Source organism: Eupeodes corollae, chromosome 1 (assembly GCF_945859685.1).
Source record: "Eupeodes corollae chromosome 1, idEupCoro1.1, whole genome shotgun sequence".
Taxonomy (NCBI): Eukaryota; Metazoa; Arthropoda; class Insecta; order Diptera; family Syrphidae; genus Eupeodes; species Eupeodes corollae.
Window position 1 is genome coordinate 218,508,668 of NC_079147.1, and position 27,991 is coordinate 218,536,658.

At 33.9% G+C, this 27,991-nt stretch overlaps 2 protein-coding genes across 2 annotated transcripts in view; one reads left to right on the forward strand and one right to left on the reverse strand.

Moving 5' to 3' along the window:
* Positions 1–2,656: 2,656 nt before the first annotated feature.
* The window catches only part of LOC129952716 (RNA helicase aquarius), a 40,582-nt gene continuing 15,247 nt past the window's right edge, over positions 2,657–27,991 (forward strand). The window contains exons 1-4 of the mRNA XM_056065514.1: positions 2,657–2,881; positions 2,964–3,441; positions 3,499–3,617; positions 3,687–3,914. Coding sequence (XP_055921489.1) covers positions 2,789–2,881; positions 2,964–3,441; positions 3,499–3,617; positions 3,687–3,914 — 918 coding nt within the window. The 5' untranslated portion in view covers positions 2,657–2,788. The remainder of the gene's footprint in view (positions 2,882–2,963; positions 3,442–3,498; positions 3,618–3,686; positions 3,915–27,991) is intronic.
* LOC129952722 (probable G-protein coupled receptor Mth-like 5) lies at positions 10,092–27,975 on the reverse strand. The gene is made up of 7 exons (XM_056065526.1): positions 26,804–27,975; positions 12,652–12,776; positions 12,429–12,587; positions 12,174–12,358; positions 11,120–11,235; positions 10,665–11,049; positions 10,092–10,589 (listed from the first exon to the last, which is right to left on the reverse strand). Exons 1-7 carry the CDS (start codon positions 27,072–27,074, stop codon positions 10,331–10,333), a joined length of 1,500 nt encoding a protein of 499 aa, XP_055921501.1. The 5' UTR covers positions 27,075–27,975; the 3' UTR covers positions 10,092–10,330.

The following is a 27,991-nucleotide window of genomic DNA, read 5'->3' on the forward strand; positions in this document are numbered from 1 at the left end:
ATTAATATATAAGGTAGTCATAGAAACAACATAAAAATGAACCGTTACTTACAAGTAATAAAGAATTAAAACTAGAAAAATACTTATACTCTTTTCAATTTGGTAAATTCGTGTCCACCACTGTATGTAGGACAAACAAAAACATTGTTCCTACTTTCTTTTTGTTTTGAAAATAGGTATTTCAATGTATTTTTGTTGTACTCATTGACAATCGGCTAACCGGCAACAGTTACAAAATTTGAATTGCTATTTGGCTTATTGGTATACAACACATAAATAAATAAACAAAATAATTTTGCATTATTGTCTCCCTCCAACCATAGCTACTTTTGTTTACATTCTTCTGTTTTGTATTAATTGTCAAATTGTCTCCAAATTTCCCCAATTAAAATTCTACACAAACTTTGCAGATTTAGTTCATTGATGTTTGCCCAGACGTCGCTTCGTTCGTTCCTCTGCATGAGAGTGCTATACCATTTCATATACAAAGATATTACTGACAAATGCAACAATGTATATAAAATAAAAAATATTTTTGATTTGATAACTTTAAATAGTCTGTTGTGTTTTTAAATACTGAACGATTTATTTCATTTTGAATTCTTGTGTCTTTACCAAACAGCTGATTGTAAAACGTCAAAATTATTCTCCACTAACTCATTGAATGATTTCACAACGTAGTGATTCTAAGAATGTGCGCTTGATAAACTTTCTTGTAAAAAAAAGAACGATTTCGTGTTCTATTTGACAAAAAATATATTTGATAAACGTGTACTGTTTAACTGGTTTTTTAACCTGATTAATTTTCAAAATTGTGTTACTATTAAAACCCACAGACAAGGTATGAATTAAAAGCAAATTTGACAACTACAACCACACTATAGTTCCTGCCTGCTGCTTGTGGTGGCCATATTGTTTATTTTATTTTTTGTCAAAATTTCTTTAATCACTCAATAAACACAAATCATCATGAAAAATATCAGAGTCAACCGACAAATGTAAATGATAGAACAAAATATTTTTGAGCAGTTGTAAGTTCGCTGTGGATTTTAAGCTGGAGACTTCATCGGTCCGTTCTTTTTCAAAAACGATGCTGGCCATGCCATTCATCGATCGGATCTTTCGAAATCGGGCCAACCAGCGAAGTCTCCGCGGACATTTAAACAAAAAACTCTTCACATAAAATCTTCTCAAGTAATCTGATAGAGAAGGAACGACCGAAGCGACACCTGCTCAACTCTTAAGAAACATATTAAGGTAGAGTTAAGAATGGGAGTAAATTATAAACGCCACCAGCACACTTGGCAATGTACTAAATTTCATGTGCTCTGAGACTGCTTAAGATATACATAAAGAAACAATTTAAGTACATGGTGTACCATTTTGAACGATGACGAAAATCAATTTTATTAAGTTTGTGTCAAATATTTATACAAACACCACGCATATTTTTAACCCTATTATTGTACTCTTCACGGTTATTCTTGAATAAATTTGCTGCCTCAAAATTAAGTATCGAGTATATATTTGGAAATTCCAAAAATGATTGAAGACTGAAAATTATTTGTTTAAGTCCATATTTAGGCCAGAAATGAATTAAAGATGAACAAACATATCCCTTATGATCAACATTTGGATGAAAAATTTTTGAAATACAATACACTATTAATGGTTTGTTTAATTCATCTTTTGCAAATTCAATTGTAAATTTGTAAAATTTTCCTTCCCAAGGAGTTTTTTTGGGGCCAGGTATTGTGCATTCCCATTTAAGTAGATTTATAGTTCCGTCAATACTTTTTAATGGATTGGCAGTGAATCCATTTGGTATATCTTGAAGCCATTTCTTTCGTTCTTCAATAAGGCGATTAATGACGGGATTCATATTGATTTTTTAAATTGAATTTGGTTCTTTGTAAAATGTACACAATAAATATTATTTTTATCAGAATTGTTATAAAAATATTTAATAATTTGAAATTTTTACTACGATCTTAATTTTTTTTATCAACATTGAAATAAAACTACTTAAAACAATATGAATAAGTTGTTTAATTTTTTATTTTAGAAAGAGTTAAGATCTGAATTTTATTCTCAATAGTTAGTTTATTAATTGAACTCACAATTATATTCAATTGACAATTTGTAAAAACAAATTTGTTGCATTGTATGTTGAAATTAGTTTTGTCTTCTGGAAATAAAACCTTCAGGATAACTAGTTAAATACGCTATAAGACAGCACAATAATCAAAAGACATAAGTTTCATCTACAAAAATAGATGACATTATAAAAAATGAGAGCAAAGTGCAATATCGAAGAATTTCTGGCATATTTGGCATATCTGACACAACAGCTGGTTCAACATTTGATTAAATTTTCAGTAACACGAAAATTTATTTAAAATGTGTGTGGTTTTTGGTAAAAACCCGGTGATTGAATAAAATTATCCATTGGACATCTTAATATTGATAATCTTAATATATGTCTGCTTTTTTCGATCAACATAAACTTTAGCTCATGAACATACTTATCATACTCGTCGAACACAAGGTTGAACGCAGCCATTAATTCGACGTATTTCAATTGGATTTGGACGCATTCATTCACTTTTCTTCTATTGCACACTCCACCGAAAACTGTCAAAATCGATGATGAAAACAAACGTGCAAATGTCAAATTCTGTATTGGCGGCTAACTAATCTCTGTGTTATTTCCATACTTTGTGTTATTTTAAATTTTGTTTTTAAATTAAAAATACTAAACCCCAAGTAAAATTATCATAAATTCAAAATGAAAGAAAAACAATCATCCGTCGAGGGTCAGACAAAATTTAAAGTACCGGTTGTGACGATATCTCAAATAAACGCCGATGTTATTTCCCTTGTAAGTGCTAAACGTTTACTTAACATATTTTTTAAATATTGTAAAATTAATAAAACTTTGTTTTTTGAATGTAATAAAAAAGCTTGCAACAAAATACTGGTCAGCTGAAACCCAAGCCGACCATCTCCCATACGATCCGAATGTAATCGAAGAGATCTATGCTAAAGAAATTCAAGATTCAAAGCATTCAATTCGTCGGATTATGATGCTGGAGTTCAGTCAATATTTGGAAAACTATCTTTGGCCAAACTATACGGCTGGAAAGGCAAGTCATGCACATGTTATGTCCATTGTGGTAATGGTAAATGAAAAGTTCCGGGAACGTGTAGAGGTTTGGCCAATATTCGAGAAAAAATCCGAAGAGTTTTCGGCGTTCTTCCGTCAAGCCATAGAATCATGTTTGCCGCAAAGAGGCAACAAACTGAGTGCTTTTCAAATTCGTGAACAAACTGCTCTCTTGATCTTTATAAATCATTGCTTCAACAGCATGGAGATCGAGTTGTGTCGTGAGCAGGCGAAACGATTGGTTTCCTTATCAATGTGGACGTGTTTACAACCAAGTAAGTTTTAAATTAAGTTATTTGAAGAGTCTCTAATGATATTTGCAACCTCCTAAGAACGTCGTGATCAAGAACTGCGAGACATTCCCGAATGGAAGAAATTTTGGAAAAAGATTCAAAAGAAAGAGAAGACAGAAAAGAAGCCTGAAATTGATTGGGAACGCCGTTTCCTACAGGTATGTTGTTCTATAGTTAATTAAACGCTACACAATGTATTTTATTTGATTGTTTTATATTCTTTTCAGAATTTGATAGTGAACTTTCTTGAGAATTTGGAAAAAATCCCAGCTGAGGGTCCGTTAAATAGCGACATCGTTCATTATTGTGAACGATTTCTTGAATTCATCATCGATCTTGAAGCACTTCTGCCTACACGCAGATTCTTCAATACAGTCTTAGATGATTGCCATTTATTGGTCAGATGTCAGATTTGCAATTTAAGCAAACGAGAAGAAGGCAAATTGTTCGGACAGGTAATTTTTGTTTTTTAATTTTGAAAACATGGAAAGATAATCATTTCAGAGTACCTTTGAATTTTTACAAAATCCTTATATAAAATTGTTTTAAGTCACTGAACATAGAACTTGATTTTATATTTTCGACAGATTCTTTTAACCCTTCTGTTTCACATAGACCTCTTCTCCTATATCCCCAACTATTTCTTACGACTTCCTTACATACTTACTTAAGGTGGCGCTACAGTCCTGTGTGAACTCACCTCAACAAACTTCTCCATCACTTCGGTCCCTAGCTAGATGTCTCCAGTTTCGCGCTCCAAATTGGGTGAGGTCACTTTCCACTTGTACGCGCCACCTGATACGCGGTCTTCCTCTACTGCGCTGTAATGTGGGTGTGGATTCGAAGACTTTCTGGGCCGAAGCATTGCTTTCCATGCGCTCTACGTGACCCAGCCATCTTAGTCGTTGGACATTTACCCTTCTGGCTTTCGTCGACTATGTTGAATGGATCATCTTGCCTGGCATCGTAATTCGGTTCGTCTTCGCTGTTATACAGTCTGCATAAGTGGTCCTTCCATATCCTCAGTATTGTATGCGGTTCCACTATGATGTTTCCACTTTCGTCTTTGCAGCCTTCGGTTCTAGGTTTATGTACCTGTGAATTTCGTTTCACCTGTTCATAAAACTTTCGAGCCTCATTCCTGCTTTTAAACCTCTCAGCATCTTCGACGGCACGAAGAGAAGTCAGTGTTCCTCTCGCCTCTTCTGCTCATGTGCAGCTCTCGTCCTTTTATGCAGCGCAGCTTTGCTTTCCTGTTGTTTGGCTGCATTTGTCTGCGGCCATTCCTCATAAAACCAGGGGTTCCTTGTTGGTGGCTGCTTGAAACCCAGCACATCAGAAGAGGCTTCTCTGATTGCATCTTGGCAATGTTGCCACTGGTTTTCGATACATTGTGTTGGCGGCAGAGGACTTCGAGAGAAATTACTTGTAACTCGGTCTTACGACTTCCATGAGTCAAATTAATGAACAACTTAACTCAGTTTCCTTCAATAACTAATGTCATAACGGTTTTTTTAAAGATAATTGTTCAATTCTATTTCTATTTACGTTCCCTTAGGTTAGGTTAGGTTAAAGTGGCTGTCCATAATGGAAACGCAACACTTAGGCCATTTTATTGCCCCATTATGATACCACATGAATCTTGAGGCTTCCTCCTAAGCTCAATGGAACCAGTTTGAGTCCCTTACGAAACATGAGAGACTGGTTATGCTGATATGATTTAGATCGTTTAGATCGTTAAAGAAGAGTTCTCCGAAGCAATTCTTGCGTTTTTAAACTAGAGCAAAGCATGTACAGAGAAGGTGAAGAACTGTTTCCTCCTCTTTCTCGTCCATACAGCTTCAGCAAGAGTCATTTGAGAATACGCTTAGCCGCGTGGCTAAGGTGGTTCAGAGTACACACTTCCACCAAAACCTTCTTTTGTTTTTGAACCATCTTCCACGATTATCCTATCCTCGCAGAAAGATCTGGGAGGCATAGAAATCTGGAAGTTTCTGTCGAATTGCAGTTGGGGGATGGTGTAATCTTATACATAGAGCAAGCTGATCGTTGGACTTTATTTAGTTTATCCCAGTTTATAGCTTTCTCTAAAGCCACACCGTATATTAAAATCGGTCTGGTTACCGATGTTTAGGTCCCATATACTTTTTTGCGAGAAAAGAAAGCTGCAGTAGCTTTTTTGCCTCTTTCCTGTACATTGCGTTTCCAATTTTTATCTAAAACAAGACTTAGATATTTAGCCTCGTCTGAGAATATCAATTGGATTATTTTAATATAGGAAGGGTTGACAAATAGAATTTTGAATCTCCTCGAAAATAAGACTAAATAGATTTTGTGTGCGTTAACACCCAGTCCACGGCGATCAGCCCAAAAAATTGGTCTGTGTAAGGCATTCGAAATATTTCTTTTAAGGTGTTAAGATGCTTTCCTGAAACGGCTATAGCAACGTCGTCCGCATAGGCGATCACTCTGAAACCCTCCGCATCCAGACTAGTTAGGATTTCATTTACCACTAGGTTCCAGAGGAGAGAGGATAGAACACCACCTTGATTTAAATGAATAAACTCCCGAGCGATGTGCCTACGTTGTTAAAAGCACCTTCGATGTCAAGGAAAGCAACCATAGTGAACTCTTTATGATGAAGGGAATATTCGATAGGTGTGTAAAGCTGTTTCCACCGATTTACCTTTACAGTAGGCATGTTGAGACGAAGACAGAAGTCTTGTATCAATACTTGCCCTTAAATGAATATCAATCAATATTTCCAAGGTCTTAAGAAGGAATGATGATAGACTTATAGGTCGTAGATTTTTAGGATTGACTTGCGAGTATTTACCTGCTTTGGGTATAAAAACAACTTTAACTTCTCTCCATGCTGATGGAACATGGACGAGGTAAAGACAGCTGGTAAAAATTGCTTCAGGGATTGGTGCAATTATGTCAGAAGTCTTTTGTAACTCGGCTGTTATTATCCCATCTGGTCCTGCATATTTAAATGGTTTGAAGCTGTTGAGAGCCCATTGTAGCTTGTCCCTTGTGATCAGACCTTGTGGATATATTGTATTGGAACTTGAACGTATATAACTGTTGCAAGTTTCGGTAAGAGAACTACCAATATAGTGAGTATGCAATAGAAAGTTCAGCGATTAATTACTTGAATTTGTCCAGGAGCCGTCTGCATTTGTGAAGCAGCTTGGCATTGCTGGCTTAGTTGAACGAATTTTCCGTAACCTAGAAGCTTCAAAAGTTTCTTCTATCGGGCCACAGAAGGATCACCAAGAAGAAAGCTTAGATTTCCTTAGTCCCTTCTTGTAAATTCTTAGGGATTCTTTGAAAGAGTCCCAGAGAGGCTTGTCTTGCGGCTTTGGCTCGGTTGAAGAGTTTCGTGCATAACTTCGTTCCATGCCGAGGGAACATGGACCAGGTCAAGACAGCTGGTAAAAATTGTGATTCTATTTTTAACCTACCATTAGAGATGTGTTCTGTCTTTATGTCTTGTTGAAAGCAGTTTAATTTAAACAGGAGTTAATTATGAAAGATCTAGTACCAGATGCTTTTAAGGCAATGGTTTCGACAAGATGTCAGCATGAGTTACTGTCTTCGTAGTAATTTAACGGCTCGGTATAGCCCAGGTTTCAATATGCATGTATGTATGTATGTGTGTTTATTTAGCTTTTCAACTATTTGATTACAAATGATATAAATTTACATTAATTTTATATTATATAATTTTATATTATATGCGCCGTAGAATCATCTCTGTTTTTGTGTTCCGTTCAATGCCTTTCCAGTTTCTTACAATGACATCTGAAAGTTTTGGTAAAGTGTTTTCGGGAAGGGTGCCTTATCTTTGAAGGTATATAAAATGAAGTTCGATTGTTAAAGGGAAGACTTTTGGAAGTCGTGTTTTCAAATTCATCAAACTAAAATTTTTGTTTTTAGTTATTGAACATGTTATAGATTTACTTCTAGCAAAAGGTGATGTAATAAGGTGAATCATATACTCAAGTACTTTTTTTTAAAAAGAAACAATTCTTTTAAAGTTTTATTTAATTTATAAAAACTTTTTAATTTTTTTAATAATGAAGTTTTCGTTCTGATCACATCCTTTCAAATTTTACTGATGAAATCAACAGTTAGTTAGTTAGAAGTTAGTTGAAAATTTGTCCAGCCTACTTTTTCATTCAGAACTTCCAATGTTTCGGCGAATACCATCACAGCTTCTCCAAAAAATTTTACACGAAACTTTCAAAACAGAGCAATATCTTGCAATGAAGTGGTGTACATCTTCTCTCTCATTAAGATTGCAAAGGTAGCATAGGATCGGATCTGGTCGATACGGATTTAATTTAAATTTAATAGTTCGCCTCTAACTTTAAATATAACATTCATCATACTTATGGTGAAACGGTTGAGGAGGGATGTTCGTTCTTGAAAATCTAAATTTAGTTGAGTGTAAATCATTCTATGTTGCGAAGATTGAGCTTCATCTTTAAAAATTCTATACGCGACACGGCTTAACTTCTCTTTCATTGTTTTAAAATTGTCTTTTAGATCTGAAAGGCTTATACCTGTAAAATTTCGATACTTTCACCTAAGCGATGAGCCAACTCCTCCCATTTTTTGACTAGATTACCCCTAGATGACAAAATCCTTTTAAATACTTGTCTTGGCAATCTTTCTTCGTCCATTATCATCACCTTTATAATGTAGTCAAAATGTAGCTTAAAGGTCCTTAAGAACAATGGAAGTTCAGTTGTTTCCAAATGTAGCATTTAAATTGGTAGCCGAAAAAATGCGATTTAAGAAATACCTGATTAACCTTTCCACCTCCTCGTATTGGCAATATCCCCGAACTTGCCCGCCATAAAGTATTATAGAAGCTGTTGTCGCAAACAAATTTGTAGCTTTGATCTATGCTCGACACCTTTATTATCGATGCAATGTTTCCACACAGAGAAACTTATCTTTTCGATTCCTCTAGCTTTTTTATGTCGAGGTTAGATGTTATTAAAACCCCTAAGTATTTGTACTTTTGAACAATTGCAACATATTCACCTTTGTACATCCACTTTTCATTATTTGCATATCTTCCTGATCCGCCCCGAAATATCATAGTTTTAGACTTCTGTAAATTAACTGACAGTATCTTATTTTCACAGTATGTCTCCAGTCTGTTCACCATACGCTGCATTCCTTCCACCGATTCCGATAAAAAAAACAATATCATCCTCAAATATCAGCCAAGGTATGCGAGTACTGCCGAACTGAATTCCTCCTCCGACCTCCTCCAAGATATCATTAATAAACAAAACAAATAGTAGTGTGCTCAACACACAGCCTTGTTAATTTCTGTTGAAAACTCTTCGGATTTATACTCGCCATCCCACATTATTTTCATACATCGCTCTGACAAACATAAAAACTTTACTTGATAGTCCAAGCTCATAAAGCTTATAAAAAAGCGATTCGCGGCCGATTGAATCAAACGCAGCTCGAAATTCCACAAAAAAGGCGTAAAGTTTTTGTTTCCTTCTTTTGAAGTCATCTGCAATGTTTATCAAACTGAATAGACCAAGGTCTATAGTCGAATAGCTCTTTTTAAATCCTGCTTGAAATGCATTAAAACATTTCTTTTCTTCGGTCCAATGTGAAAGCCTATTAAAAATTAGAGTACTGAAAAGCTTTACTTAAGAATTCAAGGAGGAGATGCCCCTATAATTTTCCGGTACATTATTAAACCCTTTTTTGTGTAAGGGAATATTATTGACCTCTTGAAGCCTTCAGGGACGTCTGCGGTCTCAAAAATCCTGTTTAAAAAAAAAACTCTACTTTAATTCGGTCTTCACCCGTAGCCTTACCCATTTTGGCATTTTTTATTACAAATTTTAGCTCAGTAGTCGAGAATGGTGCATCAAGAAATTCATCAAATTGCGGCGCGTTGAGTGAATTCGTGAAATAAATGCGGAGTCAGACGCTTTCAGTGATGCAGCATATCTTCCGTTGATATTTTTGGCGGCTTTCTTAAATTCTGCGGATGACTTTGTCGTATTTAAAACGTTAAAGCAACAACGAAAGCAACAGTAAAAAACAAACTCTTCAAATAGAAACTTCAAAGTGACATTAAATTTAATGACGGAAATTTTCTGATTGGTATAAACGCTCATCAGTAAAACATTTCAGAGTTGTCCTATAACAAATTTTACTGATAGCTATAACCGGCCCCATAGAGTAAGATTTGTATTGATATGCCTTCGATAGTTACTTCACCGGGCAGATCAGAGTCAAGGTTGTTCCAAAATAAGGATTGATTGATCCATTGAGAAACGGCATTTTCACATTTTTTTGGGTGATTTTGTTGCTTTTATAAAAAGCCACTGAGGTGACAGTTCTTACAACAGTTAACCGTACCACAAGACCATATTTTTGTTCATAATCGACTCCGTACTCTTGTTGGCACCTCGTGGCCCGAGCAGAGCTTTGTCAGGGAATGGTTTTCAATCCTTGTCTGTTTTCATATTGGGTGATGTATTTTTACTATGCAGCAAAATCAACTAATCTTTCACAGTAGCTCGCCATTTTTCATACAATTTCATCTCGTGTCAACTTTTTTAAATACTATTAAATAGATATTGTTTTTTTTTTATTGATTTTTTATTAAAAATAATAAATAATTCTCTTAAGTACACTTCTGTGCTTCACTTAAACTACCAAGAAGTCCTTACAAATATTTGTTTTTACCATAAAAGCCTTACAACATAATATTCTTTCTTTGCCTTATTTTTACATCCATTAGATTCAAGTTCATTACGCTCTAGCTGAGATTGTTATTGTAGTTTAGTGTTATTGTTTATGATGTTGTACCTATACGTCAATAATCATTTCCATTCATGTAATTCATTTCGTCTCCCCAATCGTTTGACGATGGTGGTTCGTTGTAGCAACATGATTTTTTCAACAAGAACGTTACATGTTTTTGTCTTAGAACACAAATATATAATATGAGTGGAGCTTGGATGGCATTGACCATAATGTGTGCATAAAGTAATCCTTCATATTCCAACCAAGATAGTATTAAAAATGTCCACGATATAACCATTACAAGAAGCAGCAATGAGTACATGACAAAGCTAGAAAACAAAAGAAAAAAGGTTAAAGAAAGTAGAGTTGAAAACTTGAAAGTGTGTAAATATGAATTTATTTACTTTGCTTTGAGCTTATGTTGAATTCGTCCATAAACATTTCTTCGATTGATTAATTTTAATGTTGTTACGTAGAAAAATATATCAATCAAAATTGTACATGCAATTGGAGAAAAGAACATTGCTATTCCCAGCCAACCGATAGTCTCTTGGTCTGCAACTACATTTTGTTTCTTATACGAATCCGCGTCGAGGAAGAAATGTGAAAATATTGCAGTTGCTGCCATAGTTCCAGTAGCACCCCAGGCATATGCTGAGTAGTAACAATATTTACGGCCATCTGTTACTCGCAAAAAAACATTTCTTGATCTGAAGGTCTTCCATATGTAATAACCAAAGCTATTAAGCCAGAAAAATGCTCCCAATAAGCTAACGTATAGGATTGTATCTAAACACAACAAAAAATGGATGGATTTAAAGTTTGTTTTTATAAATAGAATTTAATTAAAAATGCTTACCGACAATAATAAAACTTATATGACTACTGAATTCGGTAAAAATCCTGACAAGATCAGCAGCCTGACTCACTAAAAGGCACATGGCAATTGTTGTTATTATATTTCCAACTAAATCTCTGTTGAAAGAGAGAAGAAGATTCATATTAATACTTTTGATTGTTTATTAAGATAATTTTATGCCGGTTTGAAACAGAAATAAACGGAATATATTTTAATAATACGGCCAAGAATTAAGCTTTATGCCATAATTTTTTAAGAAGGTTTTCGGACAAGTGGCAGCGAGCCACCGCGGTTAGCTCAAATAAGTTCTAGTCGAGAGGCTACATTTTTGCAGCAATTCGGGCCATATATCTGCAATGTTGCATCACGCTGCTGATGGAATACTGTCAATACAGTCTCGAGCTTGTTATCTACATCTCAAAAGAGTTACCAATATCACTCTAAAATGCAAGCAAAGAGCTCATTCAATGGATTGTATTGATTTTATCAAGGAGCTTTTGGGTTTTGAAGCCTTTGAGAATAAAACCCTGTCAGAGCTTTTAAAAGCGACACGCTTATGCTAGAAAATGCAATCAGATTAAGAGGCGAATTTCCTATCCTGCCTTATACAGATTATAAGTTCGTAAAAAGCATTAGAAAAGTCAGTTTATACGCAGTCACCTTCCTCATCTTGTTCTAGTGCGTTTGCATATTTATTTGAGAATTTGAGAAGATTTGTAGTGGTTGAACTTTTTCTCACGAACCCGTGTTGTTGTTCGCAAATGAAATGTTTACTAAAAAACAAACAACTTGTTCAAAGAGTTAAGGAATGCCGGTACCGGCCGAGGAGGAGTCATCATTCAACATGGCAAAAAGATCAAGGACCGTACTTTGCAGCACTTCTAGTTTGCAAAAAAAGAGTGTAATTCATAAAAAATGTACTTCTTCAACTACTTCAGGGCTATTCAAAAATGACTTGTTATCATCACAGATATCAACAGTTCTATCTAAATAAAATTGGGCCTCTAAAGTTGTTTTGCAACTACACCTTATACATTTCTTTCTTAGTTCTTACCTCAAAGTTGGCAAAATAAAGTAAATTATTGCAACAAGTAGAAGCATTATAATCGAAATCCCATGAAATATTGGATTAAGAATTTTCCTGAGTAAAAAGTTTGTATCAGTCCATTTGATTTCTTTTTTTGCCAAACAAATATTAGCAAAAAGTATTGTACGATGATCACCACTTGTTGAAATAGCCTTAAATTAAAAAAAAATATACAAAATTCAAAGATCGAATCACAACAATGACTCCAATATTTCTACTAACCTTATCCAAGCAATATTGTCCTTGTCGATAATCGTGAAAAAGTGGTTTGCGTTCATTGTCATCTTCGTCCCGATAATCCGCATGTTCGTATTGATCTTCATTTGTATTTGTATAATGCCTTAATTTACCATCACTTAGTAGAATCAATTTATCTGCGCTCTGAAAAGAAAATTAAATTCAATCAATCAAATTCACAACTTGCAATATTGATTTTGTAACTTACCCCTGGATAGTGATAAATAGGCCATATTTGCATTGATCCACATCCTGGAATACCTATCACGAATTTATAATTCACTGGAATGTTATGTTCGCCACTGTAACTGGTAAACATTGGTTGGAAGAATTCTGAAAGGAAAACCAAAAAAAGAAACAATAGTTTTTTAATGCATCAAGTGCGAATTCAAAAATTTTGAGATGATGTTAAAATATAATATATATTAATTTTTACATGATTTGAAACACAAAAATAGTAATTAGGAAACTTTGTTTGAACCTTTAATTGCAATAATTGGTTGTAGAGTTATGGAAAACTATTGCGGTAATTTAGAGCATGTTTCCAGTATCTATAGACCTTTGACCATCCAAAATCTCTATTTAGAAATTTCATATTTGGGGGAAGAAAACTCAGTTCCAAACACAGGCGTCGAATCTCTTGGAGTAGAGGACACGATGCAAAAAAGTGTGTGATGACTTTTGCTTCTCCGGTGTGTTACAAAGGCTACAGATTTGAGAAAGATCAGTTCGAAGCGGCATAGAGTTAAAATTCAGTATTTCGACTCGGGCTCTAAATATGTAACTAATAGCCTCAGAAGAAAACTCGTTACTGAAACAATTAGCCTGTGATGTAATTTGGTGGTTGAGGTTTCTATACACGTTTCTTGATAATGTTGTTGAGGCTCTTGAAAGATGTTCATCACTTCTGGCGATCAGATCATTGAACTCCAAAAAGAATAGATTACTTCCATTTAAAGAAGCTATCTGGTTCCATGCCTTAAACTGTGTGGCATTTGTTTGCATAAACCTTGTCATAATAGATTTGTGAAGGCTTCTTTTATACCTCTCATAACTTTAAATCAAAGGCCACATCAAGTTAAGAGCTACTTTGGCTTCGTTGCTTTTTTCTTTCAAAACATTGTTTCAAAACATTAAGATTGTAAGACAACGAAACTCCAAGATATTTTGAACAATGGACGATCTTGATAGGCACGACCTCAAAATAGGGTGTTTTGAACAGCAGTAACTGATTGAACTAAAGGTTTTAAGCATTCATACAGTTGCGAAAAATTAAGGTGTGTTTGCAATTTTTCTTTAAAGTATTACCATTTTAGGGCTCCGTTTAGTATTTTATGAATTCGACTTGGAGAAAGACAATTGTCATCAAGAAACTACCAGTAGAAGATTTCCTGCCATCTCCAGTCTGTTGAAAAAATTACAGATTTAAGGTACTCTAAAGGTGATGCTAAAAGCTTGAGATGCGTCTTTTTTCAGAAGTCTTTCCATGATAGACTTTTGAAGACTCCTTCTTCTACTTCTAATCATAGTTGGCTTAGATTTTATTATACCATATTCCACATAGATGTCACAGTCTGGCAGTCTTAATATACGTTTAAATAAATTTCTTTGTAGCGTTTTGAACACCTCAAATAACCAAAACTACTTATTCAACCAAAAACATAGGCACCATAGCACAAACATGTATTGATAGCTGCGTAAAAAAAATGTATTTTGACACGGGATTGATGTTTTGGTTAGCGAATAACTAAGGCCACATTTTGCACAAAGCGTGTTTGACCACCTTGCTTTTTAGTTTTTGAGAAATTGATTCCACCACCTATAGGTAGTTTTATATTTGCACAATTACAAAATTCACATTATTGAGGAACCAATTTTCTTCGGGGTGCTTTTTTTCATGCGCTTGAAAGATCCTCATTATAGCCTTGCTTGTAGTAATAGTACAATTCTGTATGCGACTAATATTGTCAGCTATGAAGAGAACCTACAGCTTAAAGCCAATTCCGAACGGCTAATTTGAGAAAGCACTCTTCATCACAGGAATTACTCTTGAAGGATTTCTTCAATTCCTCACAAGGCACAGACAGGGATTGATCCCTAGACTTTGGCATGACAGTCCAACGAACTATCACGCCACAGGTACTACTTGTGGTAATGTATTAATGACCAACCCATATTTCTTGCAAAAGGTATTCATCCCGTTTATTTGCAATTGCAAAGTAAAAGAATTAATAGTCGGCAATACTAAGTCATCAGCAGTGTAAAATAATACACTCACATATATTTCAGCAAAAGGTTTTTCTCCTAGGAGCAAGGCCGGCTCCATCTAAACTTGCGCCATGTGCAAGATTTGTACAAAGCGCCCCTATTTTATATTTTCACACATAAACTGATACACAAGCATAAGACTTTCCCACATTCCCAGGCGCTAGACTTTCAATGCGTTTTTTTTTATTAAGGTAGGCCTAGCCCATGAACTAAAACACAGCGATACTTTTCTGGCCTTATATTTTGCAAATTCAAACATGAAGTCTAAAGAATTTAATAATTCTTTTTCTATTGACATTATAGATAAGCCTACCAATCCTCTCTTGATTCATGGTTGTCCTTAGATAATTTTTAATAAAATTATTAAAAAAACTACGTTCTCCTGAAGCTACCGTGACCGAAATGGTATTAGGGATTATTATAAACTTGAGCTTCGTGGTGTATCAAGCAGGGATACTACTGTTAACTCTTGAAACAATTCTTCTTTATCTAAATCTTTAAAACTACCTAATGTTATAGCATATAACAAATAAAGGCATGAAGCACGTTTATTTTTATTTTTATAAATATTAGCTTATTGAAGTTATATGTATCAAGATGTTCAAAACTTTCTTTAATTGATTGAATGGTTTGATTAAGTATTTTGAAAAAAAAATCTACTTTAAATTTGTTTTTCGGGTTTAATACCTATAGTTTCAGAACATACATCAGCATAAAGTCTCTTTGAGATTGCAATGATGAAGCTTCAAAAGAATTTAGTATTTCTAGGAAACTAGCAATACGATCGGACCCATTAAATTTTTCATCGGAACGCATTAAAATTAAACTGTTTTTTGTATTTTCGAAAACTTTTATTCCAGTTGACAGATTAACGGACGGACTTTGACTAGTTTTATTTATATTTTCTAAAATATCAAACCAAATTAGCAGGCAGCAAATAAATGTAAAATCAAAAATTTTAATTCCTTTATATATTTCTTCTAAATTTGTTTTTAAAGAGGTCAATGCATCTAACCTGCTCTCCCATCTAGTTTCAGAAACGGGGTTTTAAAGTGAGACTTGGATTTTGTTCTTATTTATATCTCACCTCGTTGTGGAACTTGAAAAAAAGTTATACAAACATTGAATTGTATCGAAAAATGTCACTGCATTTAGAGAGCACCGAGCAGCTTCATTAACCACTAAATTTAAGGAATGTGAGCAACATGGAACGAAAACTGCTCTTGGTTCCAGGGTTCGAATGACATTCTGAAAAACCGCTTCTTTTCCTTTCATATTCGAACCATTATCATAACTTTGGCTTCGTCAGTTACTTATTAAAATTCCAAGTTAGGTAGAATTTTTAGTTCTGCGATATCTTGAGTTAAATTTCCATTGAATGCAAGTGATGTTAGTTAGTGCGGAAGAGGATAGTTGTGATGGATGTTTTTTTAGATTATTTTAAGAATTTTTGTGGTTAAAAAATGGCAAATAGAAGTACATATTTGTTTCTGTAAGAACAGATTACATTTTCTTACTCCTGGTAATGCGCCCCCAGAATTTTGCGCCCTGTGCATTTGCACATCTTTCACATATGCTTTGTCCGGCCCTGCCTAGGAGTACATCACAAACATCATCAATATATAAAGCAACAAGTAATGGGCTTAAAATGCAACCTTGGGAGACGCCTAACGACGTTTCAAACCATTCTACAGATGCACTCGATAAAACAAAAATTAAAGTACATCATCAAGAATTTTCGATAGATTCCCGCCGTAAAAGCTCGTACATCAAAGCTCGTCTATTTATCTTTTTAAATACTGATTTGAAAACGACGAAGCAAGCGTATTATTTGTTTTATTTTTTGTAAATTGATTTTCAACCAATGCAAACATATTGTCCATCTTTGAGAAATCCGATCCATTTTGCAAGTCTTTAGGAGGGAGAGTATTTAAGTAGGAATATTTCTTAAACTTCATAGAATATAAATTTTTGTTTTTTGTTTTAAACTATCAACAATGAATTCCTTGAATAAAACTTAATCTATAGCAAGTGCATGCCCTAAGTATCAATGAATCCAATTTAAAAATGTGCGCCCAAAAATGTAGCCCAAGTTTTAGCTGACCGATAAGTATTTTTTATGCTGACACATGAGTTTAAAATAAATGTTATGTTTTTATATTTTATTTGTGCGGAGAAATATACGGCCTTATATAAGATTTGGGCTATTAAAAATTAGCCCAATTTCTGACAGATAGCTCAATCAGGAAATCCCCTTTCTTCCATTCACTCTCCTTATAAACGTCATTGATAAAAATCTCCTAAAAACTGCAACAGCAATTTGTGATAATTAAAGCTGAACCATGTTTGTTTTAACCCAATTTGTTTTCGCCCATCATATCCGTTTTGATATTTATGCCAGATGACAAATTATAAACAAAATTAACTTATTCTGTTTGTCTACACGTTGATTGAGCAGAAATCATTTGATTATTATTTGTCAATCAGCATCACAAAACTCCAGACAGTACAACCAAACCAACTCACTTAAATCTTCAACCCTACAAAATGCTAAGGCTGACACAAATATGTACATACCTCTCAAATTGTATAAATATTTTTCATTTGTTCATTACGAATATGATTATTGTTATTTTTGTTGTCCTACTTAATTTACGATTTGGCTTTAGTGAGGTTTCCATTTAATTGATGCATAAAATTCCCTTTTTTGTTTTGTTTATTTGTTTAATCTATTTGCAGTGCAAATTTTGTGAGGGTGTCGGAGAGGCATGCCAAGGGGTATTTCTCGATAGAACATAATGTATAACATAGTTTCCATCAGATAAAATTCTTTCTTTTTTTTATTTTACTTATAATAAACAGTTGCTCCCACGATAAATCGGACAAAGGAAATGTATGAAAGTAATAGAACTTAATTATTATTTTATAACATATTTAAACACAACCTAAGTTCTCACACATAATCAAGAAGTGCGTCCTGAAGTATGCTGAAAACTTGTCGCAACATACAACAACTAAGTACTCAATATTAAGTGTCCGACTAAGTGTAAGGTGTTAAATTATAGATTTGCTTTTGTTTTTATTACTAACTTGCTGTTTATTAGCTTAAATTTGACTTTTTTTTAATAAAAACTTGTTACAAAATCATATAAAACCATTTTCTTGAAGAAAATGCATTGCGGAAATTTGTATTTCATGTGTTCGATTAGTCGTGGGAGCCACTGTATTTCAATTTTTATTTTTTTATATTTTACTTATTTTGATTTTTCAATTTATACTTTTCTTATAAAAACATACACTCCTAGTCAACTGAATACGCACAAACATTTTTGAATATATTTTAACCATTTTTTCCAAACAGTGATGGTCATTATGCCATCTGTTGATGGTAAAAATGTTCGTAACGTATAAATAACGGAATTTTAAAGTTTTATCCAAAAACAACAGTGAGTTTTTCCTTCAACCACTTCCAAAGTGTAACTTATGCACTTATACGTACAAAAATTAAAATTGGTATTGGAATGGAATGAAACTAATTTTTGTTTAAGTTTATTTTTAATTACTTCGTAAATTCGACCCGGCATGGAATCGTATAGCTTTTTAATGTAATTTAACGAAATTTCGCTCCACGCTAATTTGATTGCAGAAATTAAGGTTTCTTTGTCTTCGAGCTGACGACCACCCTCATAAACTTTGCGCATTAACCATCCCCAGACATTTTCTATGATGCTTAGATCATTGAAGCAACTGCCCTTGTTGATCCTCTATCCATGTTTTAATTATGCGCGCTGAGTGAATAGGCGCATTATCATGTTGGAAAATTTCTTTCCAAAATTACTTTATACTCAGCTGCTGTCATTTTTGATGTTACAACCTCGAGCTCAACTGTTCCAGAATAACTGACTAATCCCCATATCATGACACCTCCTTCACGACTATGATGGCGCTTTAAAAATCTTTTTTCTTAGCTTAAGTCGTGAAAATAGAAGTTGAACCCATCAGGGCCATCGAAATTAAACTTTTTTTCATCTGAAAAAACCACGTGATACCATTCTTTTTTCCAAATCATGTGAAGTCTTGAAAACTCTAATCGCAACATTTTCCGTCTCTTGTCAAGTTGTGGTTTTTTCTTAAGTTTCATTCGTTTAAGATGGCTTGAGTTGTTGATTACTCTTAAAACTGTAGAGCAACTTGCGTTTACGCCGACTTTTTGTTTTATTTTTGCCACAGAATCAGAAGAATTTGTTGCACATCCTCAAATTCTTCGTCTCTCAGCTGCTGTTGTTGCTGTTTTCTTACTTCCCTTCATGTTTATGCCGCATGCATCTTTATTTTTTAAGTAAGAATAAACTAAATTAAAACTTCGGACAATTTTATCAGCTATTGCACATCCAGTTAGGCATGGTCTCAAAGTAAATCGATTTTTAGCTTTTTCAACAATGTTAAGACACGTAGATCTACCCATTTTTTCTTAAAATTAGAAATCAAGAATAAAATGTTACTGAAAATACTGTCAAGCATTCCAAAAAACTTACAAACAACGAAGAAAATGGCGTTGTACCTATTCAGTTGACTAAAAAAACTCCTACTTTGCATATAAAACAATTTGCAAGTGGTTAAAGAAAAATTCACGGTTGTTTTTGGATAATTCTTTCCGAATTATTTGCTTAACATCTTAAGGGAATAGTTAGCATCAACAGATGGCATAAAAACCACCACTGTTTGGAAAAAATGGATAAAGTATATTAAAAAATGTTTGTGCATATTCAGTTGACGAGGAGTGTATTGTTTTATTTTTAAAAAATTTATAACATTTAATTTAATTACTTTGACTACGAAATTTATATACATGCATACATTGTATAATATGTTCATAAAGCGACGAGCACATGCGGTCATGTGTTAGTGTTTGCACTAATTTAAAAAACAAATTATCTCTCCTAAAAAATGTTCATATGTGACTTAGGCTAGTTTTGCTTTTATGCAGCAGACAGTTCCTAGAATTATAAACTTTACAATCATTCTAATGTTAAACTTCATTATTTATATTTTTAAATAAATTCAAGCATAGGTTGGTGAAATACAATATTGTGTTTGTTTGACATTTGTCAATTAGCTCCATCTATTTATTATTATATGCAATGGTAAACCTCAACTATACATCTCCGGTCATAGGGTGTATTAGGTATACATAAATAGGGTGACCACCGTAAGGGCCGTATTATCACTCGCGAGCCGCCAAAAAAAAAATAAGCGAATGTGACTTTTTCGCATTACTGTTTTCGATTCGCCAAGTTGACTTTCGCCTTAAAATTCAAAAATTTGGCGAGTTTAAATGTCGTTCTACTACGATTGGCGAGTGCTCGCCTTTATCTGTCATAATTGAATTCGAAGTAGTTGTCTAGATTTTTCGAGCGACATAAAAAAAATTAGTGAAAATCGACAAAGGTAAGAACAAAAAAATAATTACTAAACAAATTATAATTACAACTTTTATTGGTATAGCATTAAAAGAACCAACAACTCCCAGTTCTCAAAGTTGGTGGAGCTAATGGTGGCAAACCCCGACAAGAGTGTCGGGACGTTTGGATCATCCAAAACCAATCCCAATATAAGGATTCGTTTGCCCTTGAGCTAAACGCATTGGGACTCCCTTAACGGGAAGGTAAAGAGTGGCAATAATTGGTGCTTTTCATTATTGGACATATCTGCATTGATCTAAACTGGGCAGATTCTTGCTTCAAGCAAACTAAGAACTTCGCTTAAAACAACTTAAACTGTAGGTTGGGAGAAACCTAGCTCAAAGTAATTTCCTACATTATTTTGATAACTTCCAAATCCGAGAAATCGTAGTGCGCACGCAACTTTTTAAATTGGTGGAATTGCACAACTTTGAGTCGTTTGAAATCCTGAACTTATCTGACTTAAAACATATTTAAAAAAATCTAGTTAAATTTTATCAAAGTAATTCTTAATTTTATTACAAATTATCTGGTACTTCCAGTGGGTTGGAAGCATCTCTTAAACTTCTCCTCAATCTGCAGATCATGATTTTTTCTTCTTTATTTGTAACTTCTTCATTTCCATCCTCGAAAAACAATCATCTTTTTTTTTATTTACTTTCTTTCACAAAAAACAATATTTTTCAATCTGACTTTGTAAATATTTATGACAATGAATGACATTTCACTTTCAGTTTTTAATCTTGGCAGTTTTGTTTTTAAAGATGAACTACGGAGTTGGTAAAACCACCATACTGTTAATTCGCCAAAAAAATCGACTTTTGGCGAATTTTCGACTCGCAAGTGATAATACGGCCCCAACTTAAAGAAAAGTTATGGTTTGTTTTTAGTACAACGGTCCAGCTTCAATTTGACACCAGGCATTACAAAAAATTTAAATTAATAAAAACAATGATAGGTACGAGTATAGTTGACCCCTTATACGTTTATAAAGAAAATTGTTTAAATTTAATTATCCTGCTCTGGCCTTCTTGCTGAAATATAAACTGTCAAAATTTTCACAACCTGAACAAACAACACTAGCCAAACTGACCGAAACAAATGTTATTGGTGTTGGTGAAAAAGTATATAATGCCCAAATCGATCTGGCGGGAGAGGCGTTAATAAGCGTTTACTATTTTGTGTGTCAAACATCGTGACCCAATCATTTTTAAAACGAAATTAAGCTTCAAATTTCGAGCGTTGACAGACATTTTTGATAAGTAGGTACTTGCTTAATTGCAATTTTAAAATAAATTGCATTCACACAAAATGTCAAATCCCGACCGATTGAACGCAGGGTTCTGGTTTGGTTATAAATCTTTACAAATTGTACATGCCATATGTGAATAAATCTATAAATTTGATTATATATTTGCTTGTATATACAAAAGAAATTATTTTGCTTGCTAGAACACAAAAAGGGAGGACATTTTTGACAGATGTAAATAAAAATCAAACTGAATCGTGGTATCCAAGGAAAACACCATTTGTGTTTTACATCTGATTCCTGTTTTTGATTTATTATGGTTTTGGTTATGTTTTTGTTGCTAGTGTTGTTATTGTTTAAAAAGTTTAAGCTTAAAATACTTAAAAAATTTCGTGGGATAAAAATTTTCATACAACCATATACATTTTTTTAAATTATCATATAATCTTTGGGTAGCAGACCAACCCTATTCAAAAATAAGATCAAAAAAGTATCAGGCCTATTTTGCTATTCATCGGGGGGAATTTTACTTAAATTTTCACTAATCATTATTCTGCTATTCATTCGAAGTGAATCCGTGTGTGTCGGTAACGTCGGTAAGCATTCATTCTATACAATTCTGATCCGCATATAAAATGCAGCGGATTTTTCATTTAATGTCTGGTTTGTTATTTTTTGTAAGCAAATTGTAAGTGAAAACTTGTTTTATAAATAAAAGAATATTAACATTTTTAGGGGAAGGAAGACATTTTTCGACATTTCTCCGAAACTCTCTGTTTGGGGATTTTCTTATTCCTCTGCTTATAATTGGAATAAAAAGTCAAATACTATTCATTTCCAAAAATTATACAAATATTCTGTTTAGGTGGATTGATTAAACTTAATTTTTGTATGAATCAATATAATTTATCCAACATTCCCAAGATAATTACATGAACAGCTGTTTATTTAAATGTCAAATTGGTTTGGGATAGTGTAGTTGACCCGATGGATAGCAGAATGCAATGCGAATGAGCGAATCGAATATACGATCCACGTGCATAGCAGAATAGGGCTGTATATTTTCTTGTGAACCGAAATTTTCTTTTTGAGAAAGGTGGTCACCCCAAAAGCATAACTGGTAATCTTGTTGCATTGTTTAATTTTAGTTGATTTAATTTATACTACACAAACATTCCATTAGCTGTCTGATGGCATTTTTGCTCCCAGTTGTCTATTTTACAATGTGTGTCCAATGGAATTAGCTTTTTTTGCATTGACTGCAGGTGGAGCTAGTTATAGACATTGCAATGAGTTTCAGATCCCCTGTCGCGCCGACCGACGACAGCGACATACATTAGTTTATACTTGTACCAACACCTTGTTTTATTTTGTATCCCTGATTGAGAGCCGGTGGCTGGTTTTATTATTGACCATTGGGAGTTCGTTGAACTCCTTTCTTGTTCTACTCTACAATATATCCTATTCTACAGTATCAATGACTTCAATCAGAGAGTAAAAAGAAGATTAAATAGTTTTGCTTTTGCGTGATGATGTTGAAAGCTGCCTTAAACGGACATTTAATTTAAACTCGTTATACATTACAGTACGAGTATAGTTCAAAATAGGAATGGTTGGTGGATGAGTGGCTTTTATATAACACATTAAACGTTCTGGTGATTTATTTCCTTTGTTTTTATTTATCAAACATAAAAACATATAATGTGTTTTTATAGTTTTGTCGCATTAGCAGCAGCGAAAATGTTGAAGTTCAAACAGATATGAGATATTTTTTGGGAAGAAGTTTTAAAGCATAGTGACATTTGATTTATTTTTTAGATGGAGGAAGTTTATAAAATGAATAATAGAAAAGTACTATTTGTAAAGATATAGATCTGTATTGTCAGAAATATAACCACCATTTTTTCACTTTTGCTGTCAGAAATCTAAGGACAGAATTTAGAGGATTAAGTTTCTCAAGAATTCCCTACCGCCCAATTCAAGAACGATGAAAAGAAATGCAAAGCTAACTTTGATTTCTAGGTGAGAAAAAAAATAAGATAAACAATTTAGGTGGCGCAGCATCTCGTAGAGAACCAGAGCCTAGTGACTTACACCTCTCAACCATTCCTATGTGCGAAAAATGTCAGCGATTAAGGGTACCTACACTTTTTATACCGAATCCAAACGGCTAATTTGAGAAAGCACTTTTCATGACTCGTGGACACATTTTTAGATGACACAGGCCTCTGACATCTTGTAAGACTATCCTACGCACTAACAATCTCACCTCGGGCACTACAAAGTATCCAGGTATCTATTCCATCTAGAGATAAATAAGAAGACAAAAAATTCCTGGATAACAATAGTATTCATTTTTACACAGATGGATCCAAGACAAATGAGGGAGTTGGCAGTGGTGTGTACTCAGAAAAGATTAATTTAAGCATCTCATTCCGCCTTCCTAACCATTGTACCGTCTTCCAAGCCGAAATTTTAGCGATCAAAGAAGTTCTTTCCTGGCTAAGAGAAAACGTGATATCATCTTCTGATATCCGCATATTCTCTGACAGTCAGGCTGCTATTAAATCTCTTGACGGTGTCTCAACCAAATCTCAAACGGCCCTCGATTGTCGATCGTCTGTTATGAAGATGGCGCAGCAATTTAACATTCACCTATGTTGGGTGCCGGGCCACAGAGACATCACGGGAAATTGTAGAGCCAATGAACTCGCTAAACGTACGTCTTGCCTATTTCATCTGAAAGGGAGGAGATAGGTATACCGATAGCTACATGTAAACTCATGCTAAAAGAAACTGCTTTTGCGATAGCAAAATCTAGGTGTCACAATTTACCAAGCCACAAAACTCATATGGCCTTCACTGAACTCTAAAGACTTGTTATCTCAAATCAGACTTCATACTAGCTCCCTAATAGGTGTCCTTAGGAGACACTGTCTTATAAGCAGACACTGTATGGACAAAGAGCAGGAGCTGTATGGACAAAGAAGAAGAGGAAACAATCTCTCACCTCCTCTGAACTTACCCTGCTCTTTTACTGAGACGCAAACGTCATCTGGAGACTACCTTTTTAATGATCCCTAACTAGCTAATAAGGATACCAAATATCTTCTTTGCTTCATAAAAAGCTCACAATGGTTCGACTAGTAAGAAGTAATTCTCTAGATTCATGTGGTATCACAATGGGCCTTTTCTTTTGGCCTAAGTGTGTGGTTTCTAAATGCACAGCCACGTTAACCTAACCTAACCTACTACAAAGTTGAATATAAAGTTTCCTAATTTCGATTGCAAGACTTCGAATGTAGACTAAACTTGTAAACAAATTATGAAATGTACTTTTTCTAACTTTAGTTCAAATATAACTGGTTTGGATGGCCGTTAAAGTTTCCTCTTTTTAAACCAAAGTAAATAAAGTCTGGTCCCAATTAAATATTCGAGGGCCGGTTCGTCCAAACTATACCCGGAATTAATTTTCATTATGTGTTTTTGTTTTTCAAATCAATTCAAATATTTCTTCCGTTATAGTTCACCTGGCCTTACATAACCTTTCTGATGTCCTCAAGCTTACCTTTTTATGTCGATTCAAAAAATTATAGTACCATTTTTTACCAGATCTGCCATATTTGAATGGTGTAATTCTCTTAATTATTTTGACTTACATTTAGACTTTTCGTTAATTATCTTCTATAAAAACTGTTTTAAGGACTCATCTGATCTAACTTATTATATCATGAAGTGTAGAGCTGTCAGTGATAAATTTTGTCCGAAATACAAAAAAAACGCTTGGTTTAAAAAAATAAGTGAAGAACTTTTTTTAGTTATCTTTCCCTAAAGTAAGCTCTGGAAGTTGAAACGCTACTGCTCCACAAAAACATGTACACTCTGGCACACGAATCCAGTACCCACATATGCCCTCAAACAGTTTTCTAAAAGAAAGAGCAACGATTCTGACATGCAAGAAGTTTCAAAAAACGCTAATAAGTTTTAAAACCGTTGCTGATAGAATATCCTTGTCTCTCCCCAAATAGTTCGAATTTCGATCTAAAGTGAATTGAAATCACTTTTCAATTTCACGTGAAATAAAATTGCATGTTCTTCAATTCGATCGATTTCGAAAACTTCGAAATTGCTTCTGTCAAAACTGAAGGATCATCCATTTTTATTTTGTTTCTGAAGTAAAATGTTTGCTGTTTTAAAGATGGATGCAATATTGTTGGACAGTTTTAAGTGAAAAAAGAAAGAAGAATTCAAGAGAAAAAATAAGCAGACGAATTTTGCAAGACAAATCAAATATACTGAATTTATCTGAAAATTATGTAGAATTGTTCTCATAAACAAAGTAAATTCTTCTTTCGTCTTTTAAGCTTTCATTTTAATTTTTGATCAAGCAAAGACGCTTTTTTATACGTTCTAACTTGCTACAACCCTCTGATTCCTAGCAGAAGGAAGCTATCAAAGATCAATTCACAGATATAATAAATGTGATTTGAATGCGTTCAAAAAATGTAACAAACCAAAAAATACAGAACATCCATTTGCATGTTCGAAAATCCAATTCACAATAGCGAATTGTGGAACACCCAAATTCACTTTTGCAAAGTGTATTCACAATAAGTGAAATGCAGAACATGGGCAATAATCTTGAATAGTTGCTTAATTGTTTATCAATAAAAACAGATTACACAGTTTAAACTATGTTTGTTTTTAAAAAGTCTTCAACTACTGAGAGCGTTCGAATCTACCCTTTAACTTATAAAGAGAAGGTCAATGCATTATTTTTGTCCGATCAATTTTTATTTATTTAATTGACACTTTCTTGAAGATATACCTACCTTTAGTATATACCTTTCAAAACGAAGCTCACACTCGTGACCTCTTGGACTTTATTAGGAACTTTATTGATTACTTTCCCTATAGCCAAACCACGTTACATACGTAACGTATTTAGGTATTATATATTTATGTTAACCATGGATACTCATGACTTTTGAACAAAATATTAAATGTCACTTCCGCCGGCCGCGCCGTCATCCACCCACTCATATAGTCTGTGTTCACTTAAGTGCTGTGTTAATTCAAATAGTTTATACAGCCATACTTATTGTTTATACCTATTTACACCTACCTAAACCTGAAACCACCTTAATGGTTGTTTTTATTTCCTAGGAAATCTAACTCAAAATAACCTACAATTTCATATAGGTACTCATTATTATGTTAAACTTAACCTTCTTATTTTTTCCATAATTTTTAAGAAGTCAGTTATCCCATTTCAACACTGTTAAGTAGGTACCTAGACCTTCCTAAGTTTTGGTATAACATTTGACTTCTTTGATGTTACCTACTTCGAGTACAAGTATATACTCATTGCTCATGCTCACCTGTTTCATTGACTTGAGTACATACTGTATCCAAATGTACTTCGAACTTCTCACAACATTTATTCACATACACCAGGTTAACATCTTCACGATCTAGCAACTTCTCTTGCTGTTGTTGTTGTTTTTGTTGTTGCTGTGACAGTGTCTCACCTTTGATTTCACTCAATCGAGACAAACTCACCACCGCCATTGCTAAAATCACTCCTAAACCTGTCGGCCATCTATGACGTAGCACAAATGGCTGTTTAATGGCATTGCGTTGAGTCATCATTATTTTGTTAATTTATACAAAAATTTTGCGAGCACCATATACTTCATCTATGTACAGAACACATGTAGGTATATTTAGTATATAAAACAGAAAACACAAACACACAGACACTTAACACACACACTGCTGATGTTACGTTTCAGGTGTAATAATAAAAATTATTTCAATTAAAATCATAATATTACACATGAGAGAGGTATTTTCTTTATAGATGTTGTTGTTGTTGTTTTTGTTTAAAAGTGCATTTGCATCTTTTGGTTTTGAAAAAAAAAAATAAAAAGATGATCGTTCGATTGGGCCTGAGAATAAATGAACCAAATACAAAAACAGCACACAATCTGACAAGGCGAAAATTATTCTTATAACGCACGATATTTATTTATTAACTGCAAATCGAGTATTTTGTTGCCTTCTCGAACACAGAAAAAGAAAATTAAACAAATAAATCTTCAAAAACGAACTGAAAAATTAATTTGAATTCTTCTCCTCCCGTTTTTAAGAATGAGGGTCGCTTTGTGTCTTGCAGATCTTATGGTTTTCCACTGATAATTCCGTCGTCATTCAGTCAATAAACTGAATTGGGCACTTCCTTGTTTAATTTTTGTTCTTCCTTTATTTGTATTTCTTTGAATTCAATGATTTTCAAAACTTCCATCAATTTATCACAAAAAGCCTCTCAAGTTATCGGTATGATGATTGTTATTAAGTCACTATCATTTGTGTTTTTATTTCTGAAGCCTTTAGTAGGTACCTATTATGGTGCAACTAATGAAACCGCAAAACCCAAACAGAAGAAAAAACAATACGGAGCTCTTAACCGCCAGTAACGACTGTGGCGTCGCGTCGCTCATCTACCGAAACACACGCTCTTACTTGAAGCACGTTTTAAATGCTATTGACAAGAGGAGAGTTGGAAT

What these genes read in the sequence shown, in the direction of transcription:
- LOC129952722 (XM_056065526.1), bottom strand. Translation starts at nt 27,074, where the DNA reads ATGATGACTCAACGCAATGCCATTAAACAGCCATTTGTGCTACGTCAT. An exon ending in GACAATATTGCTTGGATAAG is followed by an intron (nt 12,359 to 12,428) that starts GTTAGTAGAAAT and finishes TTTTAATTTAAG; the next exon opens with GCTATTTCAACAAGTGGTGA. An exon ending in CAACATAAGCTCAAAGCAAA is followed by an intron (nt 10,590 to 10,664) that starts GTAAATAAATTC and finishes TTTGTTTTCTAG; the next exon opens with CTTTGTCATGTACTCATTGC.